Here is an 18,386-nt window from a genome sequence, read left to right as displayed (position 1 = left end):
AACATTGGATAGAGGAAGAAGAACCCTTTCTCAATCCTTCTGGACACTGACTAGGATGAATACAATCTATTTTGACAAGATTAACCTAAATATTGTGAAATGAGATGGTTACTGATTATTATATCATTTTGTTTTTAGGGTCAGAAAAGGATTTCCATTTGAAGCCAGAGTAGTAACTCGGATCCTCCCTCAATTTCTTGATGACTTTTTCCCACCACAAGATGTAATGAATAAAGTCATTGGAGAGTTTTTATCTAACCAGCAGCCATATCCACAATTTATGGCAACTGTAGTATATAAGGTAAAAAAAAGTATTTTCCCACATTTCCTTTTTTCTTTTTGTTTAGTTTGCTTACTTGTAATGCCTTGTCTCTTTTCAATTTTGCTTGCACTTTAACCAGTTTTGGCTACCAGGTTGAAACAAATACAATCATTTTGGGGGGCTGCAAAGTAGGTGGCAAATTCATCACGACAGTCAACCTCTGAGGAGCAATGGCACTAGCCAGTCCTAATGTTCTTATGCTTGTTAAAAGCACTTGATAATCTGCTGTTAGAACAAACAGACCCTAATTAAGTCATAGTTTATATATGTATTTGACACTGACTCCGATTTAATGGAGAAAGGATATGAAATTGAGTTTTAAGCATATTGTTTACAGTGCAGTGGTGCAACTATAGAAGAATGGCATCTCTGCAGTGTTGCAACTATAGAAGAATGGTGTCTGGAGTCTTTAGTGATTCCCAGTGTTAATTCCTGTGGAGTCCCAGACCCTTAATGCCATATTCATGTATCTTCCCTACAACTCAAAACTGTTTGGATGTATGTATACAAAAGTACTGGGCATGCAGTTTTTTATTTCCCCCCATTTAATTCGGGTTGCCCTTTCAGTGAGACCTCAAGTTCAAAAAAAAAAAAAAAAGTGTGGGAAGGGGATTGAAATAACAATTGGTCCTTTATTTCAGGAGAATGCATAGAATATGGTGGCAATGATTAGGGGGGAAAGTATTATATTATTTTTAATAAGTCAGTAGGGTTAACCAGTAGGATGGATAACAGGATTATATGCTTCCTTCTCTCATTGTCTCCATACTCATGTCTGAGTTTCTCTTACCCACCCTTAATCTTGGATTAGTGTTGTCTTCACTGACATAATCCTAGCCCTGGTGTGCTCCTAACCCAGCATTTGAAACCAGTGGTTAACATTGATGCAGACATAGTGCAGATCCATTGTTTGGGGGGTGATGAAGCATGCCATCTCATGGCCCATTCCTGATCCTTTAACCTTGGTCTGCACCAACCATGGGTGGACACGGCCAGCTTACCAGCCCATTCATGACTTGGATCAGCTGTACTGACCCAGGCAGCCCCTGACATTTTATAGAGCCTTCAGTCTTGCTATGATGTCCTCACTGGACTTCTCCCTCTATCAGCCTTGCCTAAGAGGAATATGATGCTTGTTTTAGTCCATGGAGGGCATGACAGCTAGCTCTTAGAGAAGCAAGGAGGAGGCAGCAGCATCTGCAGGAACTGCTGAAGCACATTAAAGTCCAGGAAATTTCAATTCTTTTACAAGATCTTGAACCTTTTTAGCCTGTGGACATCTCAGAAAGCTCTTACAAGGCAATCTGCAGCCACACAGTTCAGCCACTTAGCCATAGCAGTTGAGCTACTCACCCACTTCCCAGTGTGCCCATTCCAGTTCAGCCCTGATTTCAAGTATAGGCGAGCTGTAACAACACCAGTGCACTAGAAATTATTCCATAAGACATCTTGAGAGGTTACTTTGGACCACTCCTCAGATCAGCAATGCAGATGGGTTCTGAGACCCAGTCCTCAGGTTGCTTGCAAGTAGCAGAGTGCATTTTGGCTCCTTTACGATTTAGGGGAAGACTGGTGATTGTAGCTCACTGTCAATCCACAATAACTGAGGCATCCAATTTAAATAATTGCTGCAATCCTCCAAACATGGCCATTTGAATGCAAACAGTATCACAGCGATGTTGCATGTTTGTGAACAAGGATCACAGGGGTATCATCACATTCAGTTCATCACCAGTCATCCAGCCAGTTATACCAGTCTCCGCTTTTCTTCCAGTCCTCATTCCAAGTACCCTCATTCTGTAGTGAAGTGACAGCTTACTTCAGTTTCAACCACAGATGAATTCCTTCTTCCTTGGGTGGAAGATCCTGAATCCTCCTTGCCTTGGTAGGGCTCACAAAGTACTGTTCCACTCACTTGTTTCATACGTTGATAGAATCTATTCTCTCCTCCTTTGTCATGACATCCTCTTCCCAGAACAAAGGTTCTGGGAACCTTTCTCCAAGAAACTAAGCCTAATTTTACTGCCCTCCTTAAGATTTGGAAAGTAACTATCAGATCATGATCATTGTTCAGGTTGGAAGAAATTAACTTCTTAGGCGACCTGCAACGCTTCCGTGCAACGCTTGAAGCCTTCCACAAGTTGGTACCCTCCAGATGTCTTGGACTACAACTCACAGCATTCCTGACCATTGGCCATGCTGGCTGGGGCTGATGGGACTTGAGGTCCAAAACATCTGGAGGGCACTAGGTTAGGGAAGGCTGTCTTGGGACACTAAACTTCAAATACCAAGGATACTTTTTAATGCAGTCATACCAGATGTGTTGGATTTTATACTAGGTGCAAGAGTCACCAGCATCTTGAGAATCAGAGCTTCCATGTTTAAAAAAATCAATCAAATTCTAGGCTTCCAGAGTAAGCTAGAAAGCATGTGGGAAATGCCTGGTTATCTCAAAAGCTAGAGAAACATTTGAACAAAGCTTCCAGTGTCCAGGAGGCGAGGCTTCAGAGCCCTAAATTACCCATTTCTTTGACTACCAAAATCAAAATTTACCAAAAAATAAAATTAAAATTAAAGCATAGAATGCACACAGCCCGCTCTCCCTATCCATATTTGGTTGTTTGGCTTACTGTCTTCTTTTCCTCTTTGTCTCAGAGATTTCTGAGCCTCATCAAGCATATCCCATAAGTCAAGTATCTTCTATTTGGGGGGGAGCTCAGCACAGTCCTCAGCTGATTTCCCAAGTTAATTCTTAATAAGTACTCAAAAGCACTTTCCATACATTCAAATTAGGAACTTCATTGCTTATAGCTCAAGGTCTTCACTAGGCCACTAGTATCCTCCTTTCATAATTTGTTTCTGGTTTCTGTAAGCTCAGTTTACCATTTTGGTAGGAAAGTAGCCCACTTAACCATTCCATCTGTCCCTGTGCACAATCAGGTTGACAGCTTTCTCCAGAAGATGGTTTCTGTTTTCCACTTAAATCAAACTGACATGCCATCAGTCATCAGAAGCCATGGATGTCTGAAACCAAGACACATCATTGCACCTTTTACTTGCAGTACCATTTTAGATAATTTTTCCTGAACAAATAGGTGAGATTTAACAGATACATTTTACAAAAAGATTGCTGTGAGGGGGTGTCAAATTGACCCCACCCCATCTTACAGCTGGTCAGTAAGGAGTAAGGAGGATTGGGCCCCACATCTCTGCAGAAGCGCCCACAGAAGGTCAGAGTCAGAGTAGGAAGAGGGCAAGGGGGTGGGAGAGCTCCCAAGGCCACAGGAGATAGAGTAGAGAGGAGTCTTTCCAGATGCTGGCTAATCAGTTGGATCAAAGCCAGGCAGAAGCCTCTCCATCCACCATGGAAACGCCAGATCTCATGGTAGAGGAGTTGGGAGTGACGAACCCAAGGATCAGGCATTGGGTAAGGAGGGAGGAGCAACTTCAGGAAGTGAGGTGGTCTAAAAAGATGGCCACTCAATAGAGGTCCCTAGGGGAAGACCCTCCCTGAGGGCGGGTTTGGAACAGCCACACAGGTTTCCTACTGCTGGCAGGTGCCAGTTTCTTCACAACGCCCTAGCATAGTGCATTCAACAAAGGGAACTTGAAGTCTGTGCAATGAGTACTGTGCAAAGCTGACTAGAGAACTTAATACTGTGTTGTTGGATGTGGATTAAGTCTATAATTTTTGTGAACCGCCCAGAGAGCTTCAGCTATTGAGTGGTATAAAAATGAAATAAATAAAAATAATAACCTGAAGAGCTGTTGATCTGGTGGTGATTTGCAAAATAAAAGCTATTTACCAAGGGAGTGTCTTCCTTGTATGACTACAAAGACGTCTGGAGGCTTTTATTTTATTTTATTTATTAGGTTTATTAGCCACCCATTGGCATTCAACAATTATAAGAATTGTTACCTAAGCTTGCTTTTTTCCTCCTCCTTCCCTATCCTTTATTCCAAGGATGGGGAACTCTGGCCCATGGAGTTTCCCCATCCAGCATATGGAGGATTTGGCTCCCTCCATGGGCACTGCCCAAGGCCTGCCTCCTGAAGGCTACCAGGGACTTGGGGATGTGGCAGGAAGGGGTATCCCCATTTAACTCTGATCAATGATCATGGTGAAAAGGAGATACGATACTAAGAGGGAGGTGGTTCATCAGATTCAAAGGGGACATGGATGAGTACAGGCCATCACCCATTTGAGTCTAGTGCTCAGGTACCTGAGCTCTAGTGCTCAGGTACCTGGTCGCTTCATTACTGGGCATTCTGGCCTGGTGGTGCTGCTGTTTAACACCAGGTCACTCTGTAATAAAGCCAGGCTCATCTGCAATTTAATTGTGGATGAGGGATATGTCCTGAAATAGCTGCTTAATTGCTCATTGTGTGTGATTAGAGGAGTGCTTCCTGCTGAGCCAGAAGAGGCTGTATCAGTAGGTCCAGAAGGGATATAAGCCAGTCAGTTCCCAGGGAGTAAGCTCAGTGAGTGAGCAAACAGGGAGAGCTAACAAGAATTCAGCAATGGAATTCAGTGAAGGAGGCCAAGGAGGAGGTCCCTAACAAAATTTTCCTATATGTGAAGTAGACAGTGTGTGCTTAGAAAGGCCCATCAACTGATCTGCTAAGGGAATAAAAAAGGGGAAAGGCCACTGTACTAGTATGGAGGACCCATAAGGAGGGGGGCGGGGGGAAGCAGTTCAGTAGTGGTGAACTGCAAGGTATGTGGTATATTTGTGTTCCTGCCTGAAGATAACATGGTGTACATTTGCAGCAGGTGCATTACTAGCATTACTAGAAGAAAAGGTAAGAGATCTGGAACAGTGAGTGGCCACACTCCAAGGTATAACAGAAGATGAAGAGTTTTTGGACAGAACACAGGCGACGCTGGAAGGATAACTGTTCAGGGCCACTCAGAAAGAGGAGCAGGATGAACGAAAAGAGCAACCTGCATGGGCAACAGTGACACTCAGGAGGAAGAGATTCAGAAGGTACTCTGCACTACTGGAACTAAGAAAATGCTTTGAGGCTCTTGTGAAAAAGAGTGGCTCTGAGCCTTCAGGGGAAGCAAGAAGCTGGAGCCTTACAGAACAGAGGGGTAGGAGTTGCTCCCTGTATCAAGAAGAGAAGAGTGGTTGTGGTTGGTGACTCCCTCCTGTGAGAAATAGAAGGGGATGTGTGCCACCCATTGCCTCAAGGACTATCTAGCCTCTCAAGAGCACAGATTTGAGATGTGACTCCTGGCAACACTCATAAATCCACCAGTAGTTATCTCCTCCTGCTCATCCATGTGGGAATGAATGATACTGCCAGGTATAGCTATGACTGCATTGTGTCAGACTATGAAGTCCTAGGAAGAAAGCTCAAAACCTTTGGGGCTCGTGGTGTTCTCATCCATCCTTCTGGTCCACAGAAAAGGATTAGAAAGGGAAAAAAGAATTCTACTGGCTACGAAGATGGTATCGCTGGGAGAGATTTGTTTCTGGAACCATGATTTGTGCTTTTTGAATGAAGGGCTGCTGGTGGGAGAGGGACTGCACTTCACAAAGACTGGGAAGAATGTGTTGCCGAAAGAATGGCAAGTTTGAACAGGAGGTCTTTAAACTGAATTCTCTGGGTGATGGAAATGAAAGCCCAGAGGTAAAGACTGTAGATAAGGGCTCATGCACTTTTTCAGGAACTGGGGGGCAGTTGTAGTGAGGCCTATTCAATCTCTTAATAAAAACGCAGGGAGGTCATTGGAGCATAAAGTTCATGGCTTTTGACACCTTTATTTATACTAGTGCTCTGAGTATGGGAAATAGGACGAGCTTGAATTTTTGACTCAAGAAGGTAAATATGATTTAACAGGTATAACTGAAACTTTGTGGGATGAAACTTCGTGGGAATATAGCGAGTGAAGGATACAACTTGTTCAAAAAGAACAGAAGCCATAGAAAGGGGAAGGAGTTGTACTGTATGTTAGAAATGTACACACCTGCATAGAAATTCAAGAGAATGAACATGGTGGCCCTTTTGAAAACACTTGGGTTAAAATAAATGGAGGAAGGAATAAAAACAATACTGTGGTTGGAGTCTACTACCAACCACCCAACCAAGGAGATGTGGATGTTGCTTTCCAAAAGCAAATGGCAGATATGTCAGGAAAGCTTGAAGTAGTAGTAATGAGGGACTTTAATTACTCTAATGTCTGTTGAGGAACAAACTCTGCCAAGCATGACTTGCCTTGCTGACAACTTTCTCCTTCAGAGGATGGAGGAAGGAACAAGGGAATCAGTAACCTACAACTTTATTCTGACCAATAGGGAAGAGGTAGCTGATGAGTGGAAAGTAGCAGGAGCTTTAGGAGAAAGTGACCATGTAATGCTCAAGTTCTTGATTTTAAGGAAAACTAAAGCTGAGTGTAGTCAAATGTGTAGTTTGGATGTCAGGAAAGCTGATTTTAATAAACTAAGAGTAATGATAAGCAGGATTCCATGGCAGAAAATTATAACAAGAAAGAATGGGCGGGATCTCATCAAGAGAGATGGGAATTCCTAAAAAAGGAGATACTAAAGGCTCAATCTGAAACAATCCCAGTCAGGAAAATATTGGGAGATTACAGAAGAAGCCAGTGTGGCTACACAAAAATCTGAGCAATAATCTGAAAATCAAAAAGGACACATATAGTGGGTGGAAGGAGGAACAGGTCACTAAGGAAGTGAAGCAGTAGATAGCCTAGGATTGCAGAGGTGGTGTCAGAAAGACTAAAGCTCAGAATGAGCTGAGATTGGCGACAGATACTAAGAACAACAAAAAGGACTTCTTCAGATATGTTCAAAGTAAAAGGAGGAGGACAAAAAGAGGAGGACAAAAGGAATGGTAGACCAGCTGCTCAGCAAAGATGGCAAAATGCTGACAGGTGACAAAGAAATGGCATAACCGTTTTGGCTCAATCTTCTTCCATAAGAGGTTCTGTTTCCCATTTGGCATTAGTGACAAACAGGCTGAAGGGGTAGAAGTGCAGATTGATGCTGACAGAGAGATGGCCAGAGAATATATAAGTACCATAAATGAGTTCAAGTCCCAAGGACCAGATGAATTGCATTGTGGGATGTTGAAGAAGCTGGTGGATGGACCCATGGAGAACCTCTATCTATTATCTTTGAGAAATCCTAGAGAAGGAGTGAAGTACTGGAGCACTGGAGGAGGGCAAATGTCATCCCTTTCAAAAAGGGCAAAAAGGAAGATTTGAGTAATTACAGACCCGTCAGTCTGACATCAATACCTGGGAAGATTCTAGAGCAGATTATAAAAGCACTTGATCTGTAGGCACCTTGACACTAATGTAGTGATCACTGGAAGACAGCATGGAGTTGTCGAGAACAAATCCTGCAGACTAATCCTATTTCATTGATTGGTTAACTTCCTTACTAGATGGCAGAAATGCTTTGTCAAAGTGCCCCATGATATTCTGATTAGCTAGCTAGTTAAGTGTGGGCTGGATGGCACTACAACTAGGTGGATCCACGGCTGGCTGGAGAACTATGCTCAAAGAGTTCTTGTCAGTGATTCCTTATCAAACCGTCAAATCTTGCATACATGGCCTGTTTGCGGCCACCATTTACATAAGACGTCTTTTACAGAAAACAATGAGCCACCATTTCTATACAAAATGGTGGCTTGTTGAGGAGTCAGGTGCCCGCGCCTGCTCACCAAGTGCCCATGAACCACCAAGCAGCTCGCCCAGGGAGCCAAACAGGGGTGGGTAAGTGACAGCAGTTTGGCAAACTGCATGTGGGGTGCTTTGTCCAGCCCTAAGGGGGGATGCTTCTCAGATTTGCAGATGACACAAAATGGGTAGGATAGCTAATACCTTAGAAGGCAGAAACAAAATTTTAAATGATCTTGATAGGTTAGAAAACTGGGTAGAAAATAACAGAATGAAATTTAACAGAGACAAGTGCAAAGTTCTTCTTTTAGGAAGGAGAAATAAAATGCACAGGTATAAGATGGGGGATACTTGGCTTGGCAATAGTACATGTGAAAAGGATCTTGGAGTTGTAGTCAATAACGAGTTGAATATGAGTCACCAGTGTGATGTGGCTGCAAAAATGGCAAATTCAATTTTAGGTTGGATCAATAGAAGTATGGCTTCTAAATCTCAGAAAGTAATAATTCCACTCTACTCTGTGCTGGTCAGATTTCACCTTGAATACCGTGTTCTGCTCTGGACACCACACTTTAAGTAGGATTCAGATAAACTGGAACAAGTTCTAAGAAGGGCAACAAAGATGATCAGCAAACTAGAAACTAAGTGCTACAAAGAAAGGTGGAAGGATCTGGGTATGTTTAACCTTGATAAGGGAAGGGGGGGATGAGAGGGATGCTTTTCAAGTACCTAAAAGGTTGGCACACAAAGAAGGCCTCAGCCTGTTCTCTGTCATCCAAGACTGTAAGACACAAAATAATGGACTTAAGTTATACGAAGGCAGATTTTGGTTGAACATCAGGCAAACCTTCCTAGGTCAGAGCAGTCAGACAAGGGAACCAACTGCCTGGGAGGTAGTGGGCTCTCCGTCACTGAAGGTATTCAAGCAAAGACCGGACAGCCATCTGTCAGGGATGATCTGAGCTGGATTCCTGCACTGAGCAGGAGGTTGGTCTCAATGGCCTAAATGGCCCCTTCTAACTGTTATGATGACCCAACCTGGCATGAATTACTGAGAGCTGGATGGGGTTGATCTGACTCAGTTCTGCCTGCCTGAGTACTCAGTACAGCACCAACACAGGCTGGGGGCAGGGAGTCAGTGTAGACCATACAAATGCCATCTTACTCACCAGGAAAGCTTTCCCCCTTGGGGTGGGCTATAAAGACCTGTACCTTACGTTGATCTAAAGAGACAGATTGGGGCTGCTGTTGGTGTACTACCACCTTGCTTCAAACTGGCTCAGTTGTTTTTGGACATGGTGATGGAGAACCCAAAGACTATTATTCTGGGTAACTTCAATATCCATGTCAATGCTGCTTTGACAGGGCCAGCTTGGTATTTCATGGTCTCCATGACAACCATGGCACTTTCTGAATTAGTCATTGGCCTGACACATTGGACAGGGTACACTCTTGATTTGGCCTGGACCCTATGGACCCTTGTCTCATTATGGAATAGTGAGATGTGTCAGACCATCAACATGACTGTCCCTGAGTGCCCTCTCTGACACTGTGGAACACAGGTGGCTCCCTGATTTTCAAGAGACTTCCGAGCAATGAAACAGGCTGGATGACAGCTAGGATACAAGTGGGGCAAGACTCACTGTGAGGCCATCCAAGCACACATAAGACTGCATAATTACATCTACACTGTGGTAGCTTGGGCAACAGAGACTTTGTTTTTACTTTGTTACCTCCATTGCGTCCAGCAGAGCTAATCTAGGTGGTTCGGCGGGTTATTAACATCTACTCCAGTGAATTGTATGTTGGAACCCTTGGATGCCAACTGTGACAATTTTGTAAGGCACTTCAAAGATAAAAAGACCCGTCTTCATAATGATCTTAAAGCTGCTATTATAACAGGTCCTAGTGAAGTGTCCAATGCACAGTCTTGTATAGCTGTTTTGGATCAGTTCCAGCTGTTGTGGCCTGAGAATGTGGACAGGACACTTGCAGCAGTTTGACCAACTACATGCCTTCTCGACACTTGTCCATCACAACTTATTTGAGCTAGCTGAAGGAGGTTGACTGGGTGGGTCCTGGGGAGTGGTAAATGCATCACTGTGTGAAGGAGTGCGGCATGCTGCTCTAAACAGATGGTAGTGCAACTACTCCTGAAAAAGCCCTCCCTGCACCCAGAGATTTATAACAACAATTGCCCTGTCCCTAAATACTCCCTTTTGGGGCAAGGTGCTCAAGAGCCAAGGGGTCTCATAATGGCCCTCATCTAGTGGTTAGTTGGATGAGGGCCATTAAGCTGAAGCTGATGGAGATAAAGTGAATGAGTGATTCCTGGGTCTGGAAATTAGGGAGATTACATGTTCTGAATGAGGTTGCACCCCCCACAAAGGAACATGTATATGGGCTGGTGATGGTCTTACATCCATCACTGTCATTGGAGGCCCAAGGGACCTCTGTGGGATGGAGTGCCTGTTACCAGCTTTGGCAGACAAGGCTTCTAAAAGCTGCCTTTTAATCAAGTTGCTTGTCTATCATAAATAAAACTGGACAATGCCTCTTGCAGTATTTTTACTGCAAAGTGGAGTTCTTCTGCAGTCGCTCTGCCTTCCCTTTTTTGGAGTTTATTGTCACCTGAAGGGAATAAAAAGAAATACTGGAAACAAGCAGGATCTCTCCTCATTAGACCAACCTTGCATGTCTTGAGTTATGTGCATATTCACCTATTAGTGTAGTCTTCCCCAACCTGGCACCCTCGGGATGTGTTGGATTACAACTCCCATAATCCCCCAGCTAGCATAGCTGACTGGAGGATAATGGGAGTTGAAGCCCAACAAATCCAGAGAGCACCAGGTTGGGGAAAGCTGCATTAGTGTGACTGGAGAGATCTCTGGGAAAATCTCCCTTAATAATAAGTAAAATAATTGGGTGGACTTAGTTCTATTATTTCATATTTATTGAATTCCAGCTCTATGCGAGGCACTCTGCAGGACCCCTTCTCACACCTGAACCTGCCCGTGTCAGCTCCTGAGGCTGTTCTCTCTCCTGTTGGAGGTGAGGTGGGTGGTGACCGAAGATAGGTGCCTCTTCAGCTGTGGCATCCCAGTGAAGGAGTTTCGCCTTTTGGGGGGCACTGGTGAAGGCTTTTTATTTCCACAAGCCTTTCAGATTTGTTTATTTGAAGTCTGTTTTATGCTGGTATTCACTCTTTTGTGCCTCTAGCTAGTATTGTTGTTTTTTATGTTGTTGATTTCATTATTTATGGATTTTTAATCTTTGTGAGCTGCTCTGAGAAACCTTGTTGGATTGAAGAGCAAGAATATAAAATACTTAAATAAATAATTGAAATAAATAGAGAAGCAGCCACGCCATTTATATATAACCTGGGTAAGCTGTATGTTTGTTGAGTTTAACATGCAGAAAAGGTTTCAGTGAATTTTCTATAGTGTGTGAATGATCTATTTTAACTCCATCTCTTTTAACACTTGCAGGTATTTCAAACTTTGCATACCTCTGGCCAGTCATCCATGGTCCGTGACTGGGTGATGCTGTCACTCTCCAACTTCACACAAAGAACACCTGTCGCCATGGCAATGTGGAGTCTGTCTTGTTTCTTTGTCAGTGCTTCCACCAGCCGGTGGATTTCAGCAATGTATCCTCTGCAGTATAGATTGCTCTACAGATTCTCAGGTTAAAGTCTACAGTCTTCCTTCTATTTTCCGGTGGTGCTGGGATGGGGAAGTCTTCACTTCTGGAAAAGTGCCTCCTCTTGGTAGCAGGGAGGGCAGCTTGCAAAAACACCAAGGGTTTCCCCAAGTTCCCAGTCAAGACTTCCTGGTTAGCAGTTGGCAGGGTCTGTACAGAGCCCGTCTCTAGCTCAGTGATTTATATTTCATTCCTAATTTTTAATTTCTCTCTACCCTCCATGGGCCTCATCTTAGGTAGGGACTGGGTTGGGAGGTTGAGCTCTTCTCTTTGCCTTCTTCCCCAAATGAGGGAAGTTTCCACAGCTTACAAGACTCTGGCGTTCAAGATTACTTTGTAGCACTGTTCCTCACTCCTTCTCATGGCCAGAAAAGAAAATAAGAGCCACTCAGCCACAGTGACAAACCACCACGTTGCTTGGATAATAGAGCCCAGTAGTACAAAATTGCCTCTGGCTGCCATTGTGGGCACATCTGAGCATGTGCTAATGGAATCCAATCAGCAAAGTTGAGAAAATGTTCAGATGGCCCAGTGGTCACAGTGAGTTGCCCCTACCCCACCCAAAGCTCCCTTCCAGACCCAGAAATGTCAAGAGAATATGCTGAGGCAGAGTTTTTACCATCTGTCTGGCAATTAATTGGAAAAAGAAGTTCAGGGGTTCTGTTTCCTCAGCACTAGGTAGGATGGGAGATGAGATACCTATGGATTCGCTCACTTCAGAAAGAAAGGTCATAAAAAGAAGCACCAAAGTAAAGATAAGCCCAAATCACTTGAAAGGCATGTTATGCAAAAGAGCATGGAGTAATCCCCAAAAGTTGCTTTTTCGCACATACCCAGAATTTTCCCTCCTCTGTGGAGGTGGCCTTTGGGAGAAGGATGCTAAAGCATGTCCTTCCTCCATAGCCTTGGACACTTTTCTCCCTCCCTAGTCATTAAGCTACTTGTATACATTTTTGCCATTTTTGCACACATTCTTTCTCTCTCTCCCACAGACCCCATTCTCACACACCCATCCCATTCTCACACAGCCCATTCACGCATACATCCTTCCTAGCCCTGCTCCTGAACTGATCCAAATTGGTCAGCTGAGGAGCAGAGAGGTTTGTATTTGCATTCCCATGAGGGTGCTCTGGACCTTCCTTAGCACACCATGATGTGGATAAAGATCTCTCACTCTGCTCTCCAGCTCATCTGTGCCAGTCACCTGAGAAGTGGCAAGGGCCCAATCTGGCTCCCAACTCAGCCCCTAAGTTGCAGAGTGGTCTTCAAACTAGTAGTTCAGTTGGGAGCAGGCTTTGCTCTTGCCTCACCTTTCCCAATCCCTGAGCTGCTAGCCCACCCTTGTCCCTTTTCTAACAGGGTGGGGAGGCCTGTTTGGGGGCTGAAGTTTCCCCATTCATGCACTATTGCAGGGGTGGGGAGAAGGTAAATCTCCAGATCTTTTGGCTTCAACTCCCAGCATTCCTGACCATTGGCCATGCTGGCAGGGGCGTCTGGAAGCTGAAATCCAAAACATCTGAAGTTCTACTTTCTGCCCACCCCTTTGCTGTTGAATGTCTTCATCACACCAAACCATAGTAATAAAAAAAATAACATTTTAATTTTACTAATTTTACATTAATTTAGATTAGGGTAGATTTTAATTTATATGTCACTTTTGCACAGGAAACGAATACAGCCAGACAAAGAAATGCCAAAGACAGATGTATAGCTAGGGGCCAAAACATATAACGCCACCCACACATACAAAGGTCCAGGTCCCTAACTTAAATGCACAGAGAAAGGGCAACAAGACCAATGAAGCCATCATCATATGACCAAAAGCCCTCACCTGCTACCCCCTTTTTAAAAAATATCCGTTTGTATCTCCAGGAGCACAGTTGCACTGCAATTCAGAAAATGTCATTTTAAAAATTAAAAAATACATTTATGAAACACCTTTGCTTTTTAAAACAAACTTTTGCCCTCTGTTTTTTTTTTTATTTTCTATGTTTGCAGGAAAACAGCTGTGCTCTCATGAAATAAGAAATAAAAACAGACACCCCACTTCACCCATCAAATTTTCTTTTTAAAAAAATGAAATAAACAGTATGCATATTCTAGAACTACTACAGATATTGATATGATCTGTTCCACTCTAGTGAAAGTTTTCTCTAATATACCACTTCATAATCTGTTGAGGTATTTTGCCAAGGAGACTTTGTTAAGCATGACTACCTTAATATCTAAGTAGTTATTGAGTATGCAGGAAGTCCACACTAGGAATGCACTGGTCTTCTAAATCCCTATAGTGAAGACTATCCAGGACTGGCCCAAGCCACCTTGCTGCCTGAGGCAAAGGACAAGATGGCACCCTCCCCCTCATTGTACAGAAGCCAACTGGACTGGCAGCTGAACTTTATTTCAGCATTGGAAATGGTATAGCATCATTCTAAGTACAACAGGTTAGCTTAGGGGTGGCACACACACACAGCTTTGTCTGCACAGCATATGCTGCCTGCGATGCTGCTTCACTCTGCCTAATTATAGGGCTGGCCCTGAGACTGCTCCACCCCCAATACTACTGAGAACATATTCATAGGTAAGATATTTCACTTTTTATCTTTTCGCCTCTAGTATTAGTGCAGAGTTTTACCATGCTGTACTTGGAAATAAGTTCTATTGGGTTAAATCCAATTGTGCTCTTCTGTTCTCAGAAGGTGTTGACTCATCAGAGGTCTTTACTAACAGAGAAGAAGTGGAGACTACTTTTTCCAATTCCCCCTCCCCCTTGTACCCCCCGAAAATCTGCTCCATAGGGATGGGGGACTTTTCAGACTAGGGGAGAAGGTGGCATAGGGAAAGGTTAAATTGGCAAAACTATTGTCTCCCCTCTTCTTCCATTAGTGGAGCTCTCCTCTAAGGACTTTTTCATGAACAGAAGGACACTATTAGATACAACCCACTGAAATCAGTGGTATATTCTTCTAAGAAAATAGAAGAAAGTTTAAATTTGTGGTATTAAGCGCTAAGCATTTAGTCCTCCTACACAATTGTGGTCATATCTGACCTCAGAAGGATATTAAAGTGAACATTCTCCCCCCCACACACACAAACACACACACATGTGGGCACCCTGTGACCCAGTGCCACATGTGGTCCTTGGAGGCCTTCAGTTTGGCCTTCATGGGAGTCTAGGATGCCATTTTAATGGCTAGAAAGATTATCCCTGCGTTCCATTCTCTCCATAAAAATCACACTCAGCACAGCCCAGCAAACAGCTATTTGATGGGCTGGAGCAAGTGCAGTTGTGATGGAGAGAACATGCAGTGTGTGCTATTTCTTTCATTTAAATCACTTCCCTCCAAGGGTGAGAGAGAGAGAGAGAATGGGATGAAGGCTAGGAACATAGCCTTACATTGAATCGGACTATTGGTCTATCTAGCCCAGTACTGTTGACACTGACTGGCAGCAATGGCTCTCCAGGGTTTCAGGTAGGGGTTTTTCCAGCCCTTCCTGGAGATGGCAGGGATTGAACCTGAGACCTTCTTTATGCAAAGCATGTACCGTACTGCTAAGCCACAGCCCCTATGAATGAGTGTGTGGCAGGGTGGAGAGAGAAAGAGAGTGTTTGAAGTGACTGAAACTGGCATTTTATGCTGAAATGTTTCACATTTTAAAATCTGTTATTAAAAAAAGTTTTACAATTTATAAACCGGACCTGCAAGCCAGTATTCAAAACAATTTTGGCTTACTATGATGTCTGAAGGCAGCCATTGTGTTGAGATAAGGAGGTATTAACCATTCAGTATATTTTTATCCATACCTCCAGGATAAAATTCATTAATAGAAGGATGGTATTTCAGTATTCTCATAACAAGAAATTTCGGAATATTTCACTTGTTGGTAGCCAATAGCTATGTTTTATCAACATAGTGAACAATGTTTACACCATCTTTTACCAAGGTTTGATTCTATTTCATCAGTTCTAAATTTTAATGTAAAATACTGATGAAGGGTATCTTCAGAATTGATCCTAGAAAAATGTTCAGTTGCCATATAGGTTTTTATAAGGAAAATGTTTTCTGGAGCAGTTCAGAAATACAGACAAGCAGTAGATTTTCTGAAAGTCACTATGTTAGATTTGTTTATGTTTATGTGTAGAATAAAATTTAATTTTTGAATCCTAGTCCCACTAGGGAGTGGTACAATTAAAGTTCATAGTATTTCATATAATGTGTTTTTGTTATATCCTTGACCTTTTTGGAAGTCTTCCACATATTATCAGCAGAATGGGAAAATCGGAACAAGTAGACATTAACCTCTTCTGCTTGGTGGCTATAGACTTTTACAGACATCAAATAGATGAAGAACTAGATCGCAGAGCCTTTCAGTCTGTATTTGAAGTGGTAGCATCACCAGGAAATCCATATCATCACCTGCTAACTTGTTTGCAAAACATTCACAAGATCACAGCATGCTGAGGAAGTGGCAAAGTGATCATATGAAGAAATGGAATACTGAAACGCAATGAATTGATCGAATCTGGCATATAAGAACACTGGAAAGTTTGCAGATGTTCAGGTCCCATCCTATGTTTTGGGTTATAGGTTTCTATTTTTCCACCTTCCTTTGTATAAAGCTGAACTAACCAACACAAAGTACACTAAATATGTAGTTGGAACATGGTTATTAGCAGAGGGCATGCTAAAAGAATGTCTGGTTACATTTGCTATAAAGTTTGGGAGAAACTTGAGCATTAGTTACTGTGTAAGATACAGAGAAGTACTGAATGCAAAGCAAATTGCTCATATAAACTTCAGTCATTTGTTGTTGCTAATATTGAACCTGAAATATTCAGTCCCACAATGCAAGCTGCAGCCATTTAAAAACCAAAATGCTTTAGTTTCATGTACTTGTATGTATTCAGTTGTGGCATAATACTGATCAGAGGCTTTTTTCTACTGCCTCTTGTAAGAAAGAGACTTTAAACACACCCAGCATGTAATATTTCTGTCTCTGGCTGCTCTCTAACATTGTGGTGTATGGGGCTGGGGGAGTAGAACATACTTCGTTTTTTACCTCAACATTTAAACATTGAAATAATATATTGGTAAACAAAAATATTAACTTCTATAAATATTTCTATATCATGTAAAGATATAGAATGGTGTGGCACAGAAAATACACTTGCAGTTTGAAATCAATAATGGCCACTCTAGTTTAATGTCTTGACACCAGTAGTACTACCTTCAGTTTTCTATTGTATGTTCTTTCTCATGTATATTTTTAAAATCTCTTTGATATACAAGCTACATTTTAAGCCCTATATTTCATCTTTTGTATGTTGCTATTTGAGAAACTTGAATATAAGGATTAGTTTAAATTGGTGTATAAGAGAGAATTAATTTTGGGGGGGTTGCTTTGAATTTACTTTGGATAAGTGAATGGGGGGGGACTAGTTACTCCAATAAGCTTTCTTAAGTGCACAATGTTTTTAGGAAAGCAAAAGGTTTCCTTGTGGGAAATGATTCATCAAACTTTTTCCTAGTATGTCTTCTAATTAAAATCATGCAGTTAATCTGTATTGAGAAAACACTGTACTCTGCATGTAGATTAAGAACCAGATCTGATTATGATTACTATGGCGTTTACTCAAGTATTTGATAAACAGGCAGACATTGGGAAGAATCCAATGCTGCCCTTGCATGTGCAGCCAACCCTGCCCCTTCGGTCCGCAAGTGCCCCTGCCGCTTGTGGGATGGCAATTCAGCACTTCCAGAGGCAAGCCGAAGTGAGTGGAAGTGCATGAGGGAGCTCCGCCAACCTGCCCCCTCCCAGAAATGAGTGTTCCTGCTCATTTGCAGGCTTGCCTCTGGAAGCGTTAAACTGTCGTTCCACAAGCAGCACAGGCCGCTTGCAGACAGGACGTGGCGGCGCTGCCCATGCGTGGACCAGAATTGGCGGCCAGCTCTGCTAGTGGATGGGCAGTGTTGGATTCTGCCCTCTATTCTATGTTCCAACACTTTGTCTATACACACACTCAACGCAAATTCTAATACATGTTAAAATTCCAGATGAATAGTATATTGTTGGGAGAGACTATTGACTTCACATATGGAAATATAGGGTGGGGGGGAGTTCAACATTTTGGTTTTCAGTAATGTTACTGTATTTTTCTTCATCTCTTAACATTTCTTGCCAAGAAAACTATAGTTTTATCAGAAGGAATGTGGACTTCGCATTTGTGTATATAATATATGTAAAATTATACATGTGACTGCACTTGATGTATACATATGTCTATATTGTATTTATTAAACCGATAAATTTAAACTATTTCCTGTGCTTAGAACAGCCATTATTGCATCAGAGCATAATTTGATTAAAAAGTAATTCCTCCATATGGTAACTTTTTCATTATTGCAAAGCTAACAAGGAATAGAAAAAAATGCACTTTTTATTTTACTTTTTGTTGCCCAGCTTTCCAGCAAAGTTGGTTCAAGAGAGTACATTTTATTTACTTTTCTAGAAGAAATAGCTACACATTTCTAAATGGCAGCATAATGTTTAAAGCTTTGACTGAACTAATACGTTGTGATGGATCTGGGAGCAAGAGATTAATTTCCCTATGGGTGGACCCCTTTACCATGATCCCATATATATACATATATGCGCATACACACACACACACACACAGTCAGGGTAAGATGGCGCCTTGAGCCAAAGCTCCAA

At 42.5% G+C, this 18,386-nt stretch overlaps 1 protein-coding gene across 5 annotated transcripts in view; it reads left to right on the top strand.

The window, feature by feature from the left end:
• HTT (huntingtin) overlaps window positions 1–18,056 on the top strand; it is a 381,175-nt gene extending 363,119 nt beyond the window's left edge. For 3 of the 5 annotated variants that reach the window (XM_084859889.1, XM_084859888.1, XM_084859886.1), the window contains 3 exons: window positions 139–301; window positions 11,459–11,619; window positions 15,922–18,056. In XM_084859889.1, the coding sequence (XP_084716015.1) occupies window positions 139–301; window positions 11,459–11,619; window positions 15,922–16,135 (538 nt within the window). In that variant the 3' untranslated portion in view covers window positions 16,136–18,056. Of the gene's footprint in view, window positions 1–138; window positions 302–10,935; window positions 11,022–11,458; window positions 11,620–15,921 lie in introns of those variants that run through there. The other 2 variants (XM_084859890.1, XM_084859891.1) reach the window with 2 other exon arrangements.
• Window positions 18,057–18,386: the final 330 nt, after the last annotated feature.

The sequence above is a fragment of the Heloderma suspectum genome, chromosome 5 (genome assembly GCF_057233095.1).
Source record: "Heloderma suspectum isolate Gila_16-S chromosome 5, 16-S_ref, whole genome shotgun sequence".
Taxonomy (NCBI): domain Eukaryota; kingdom Metazoa; phylum Chordata; class Lepidosauria; order Squamata; family Helodermatidae; genus Heloderma; species Heloderma suspectum.
The sequence above is the reverse complement of the archived record's forward strand: the minus strand, read 5'-3'. Positions and strand labels throughout refer to the sequence as shown.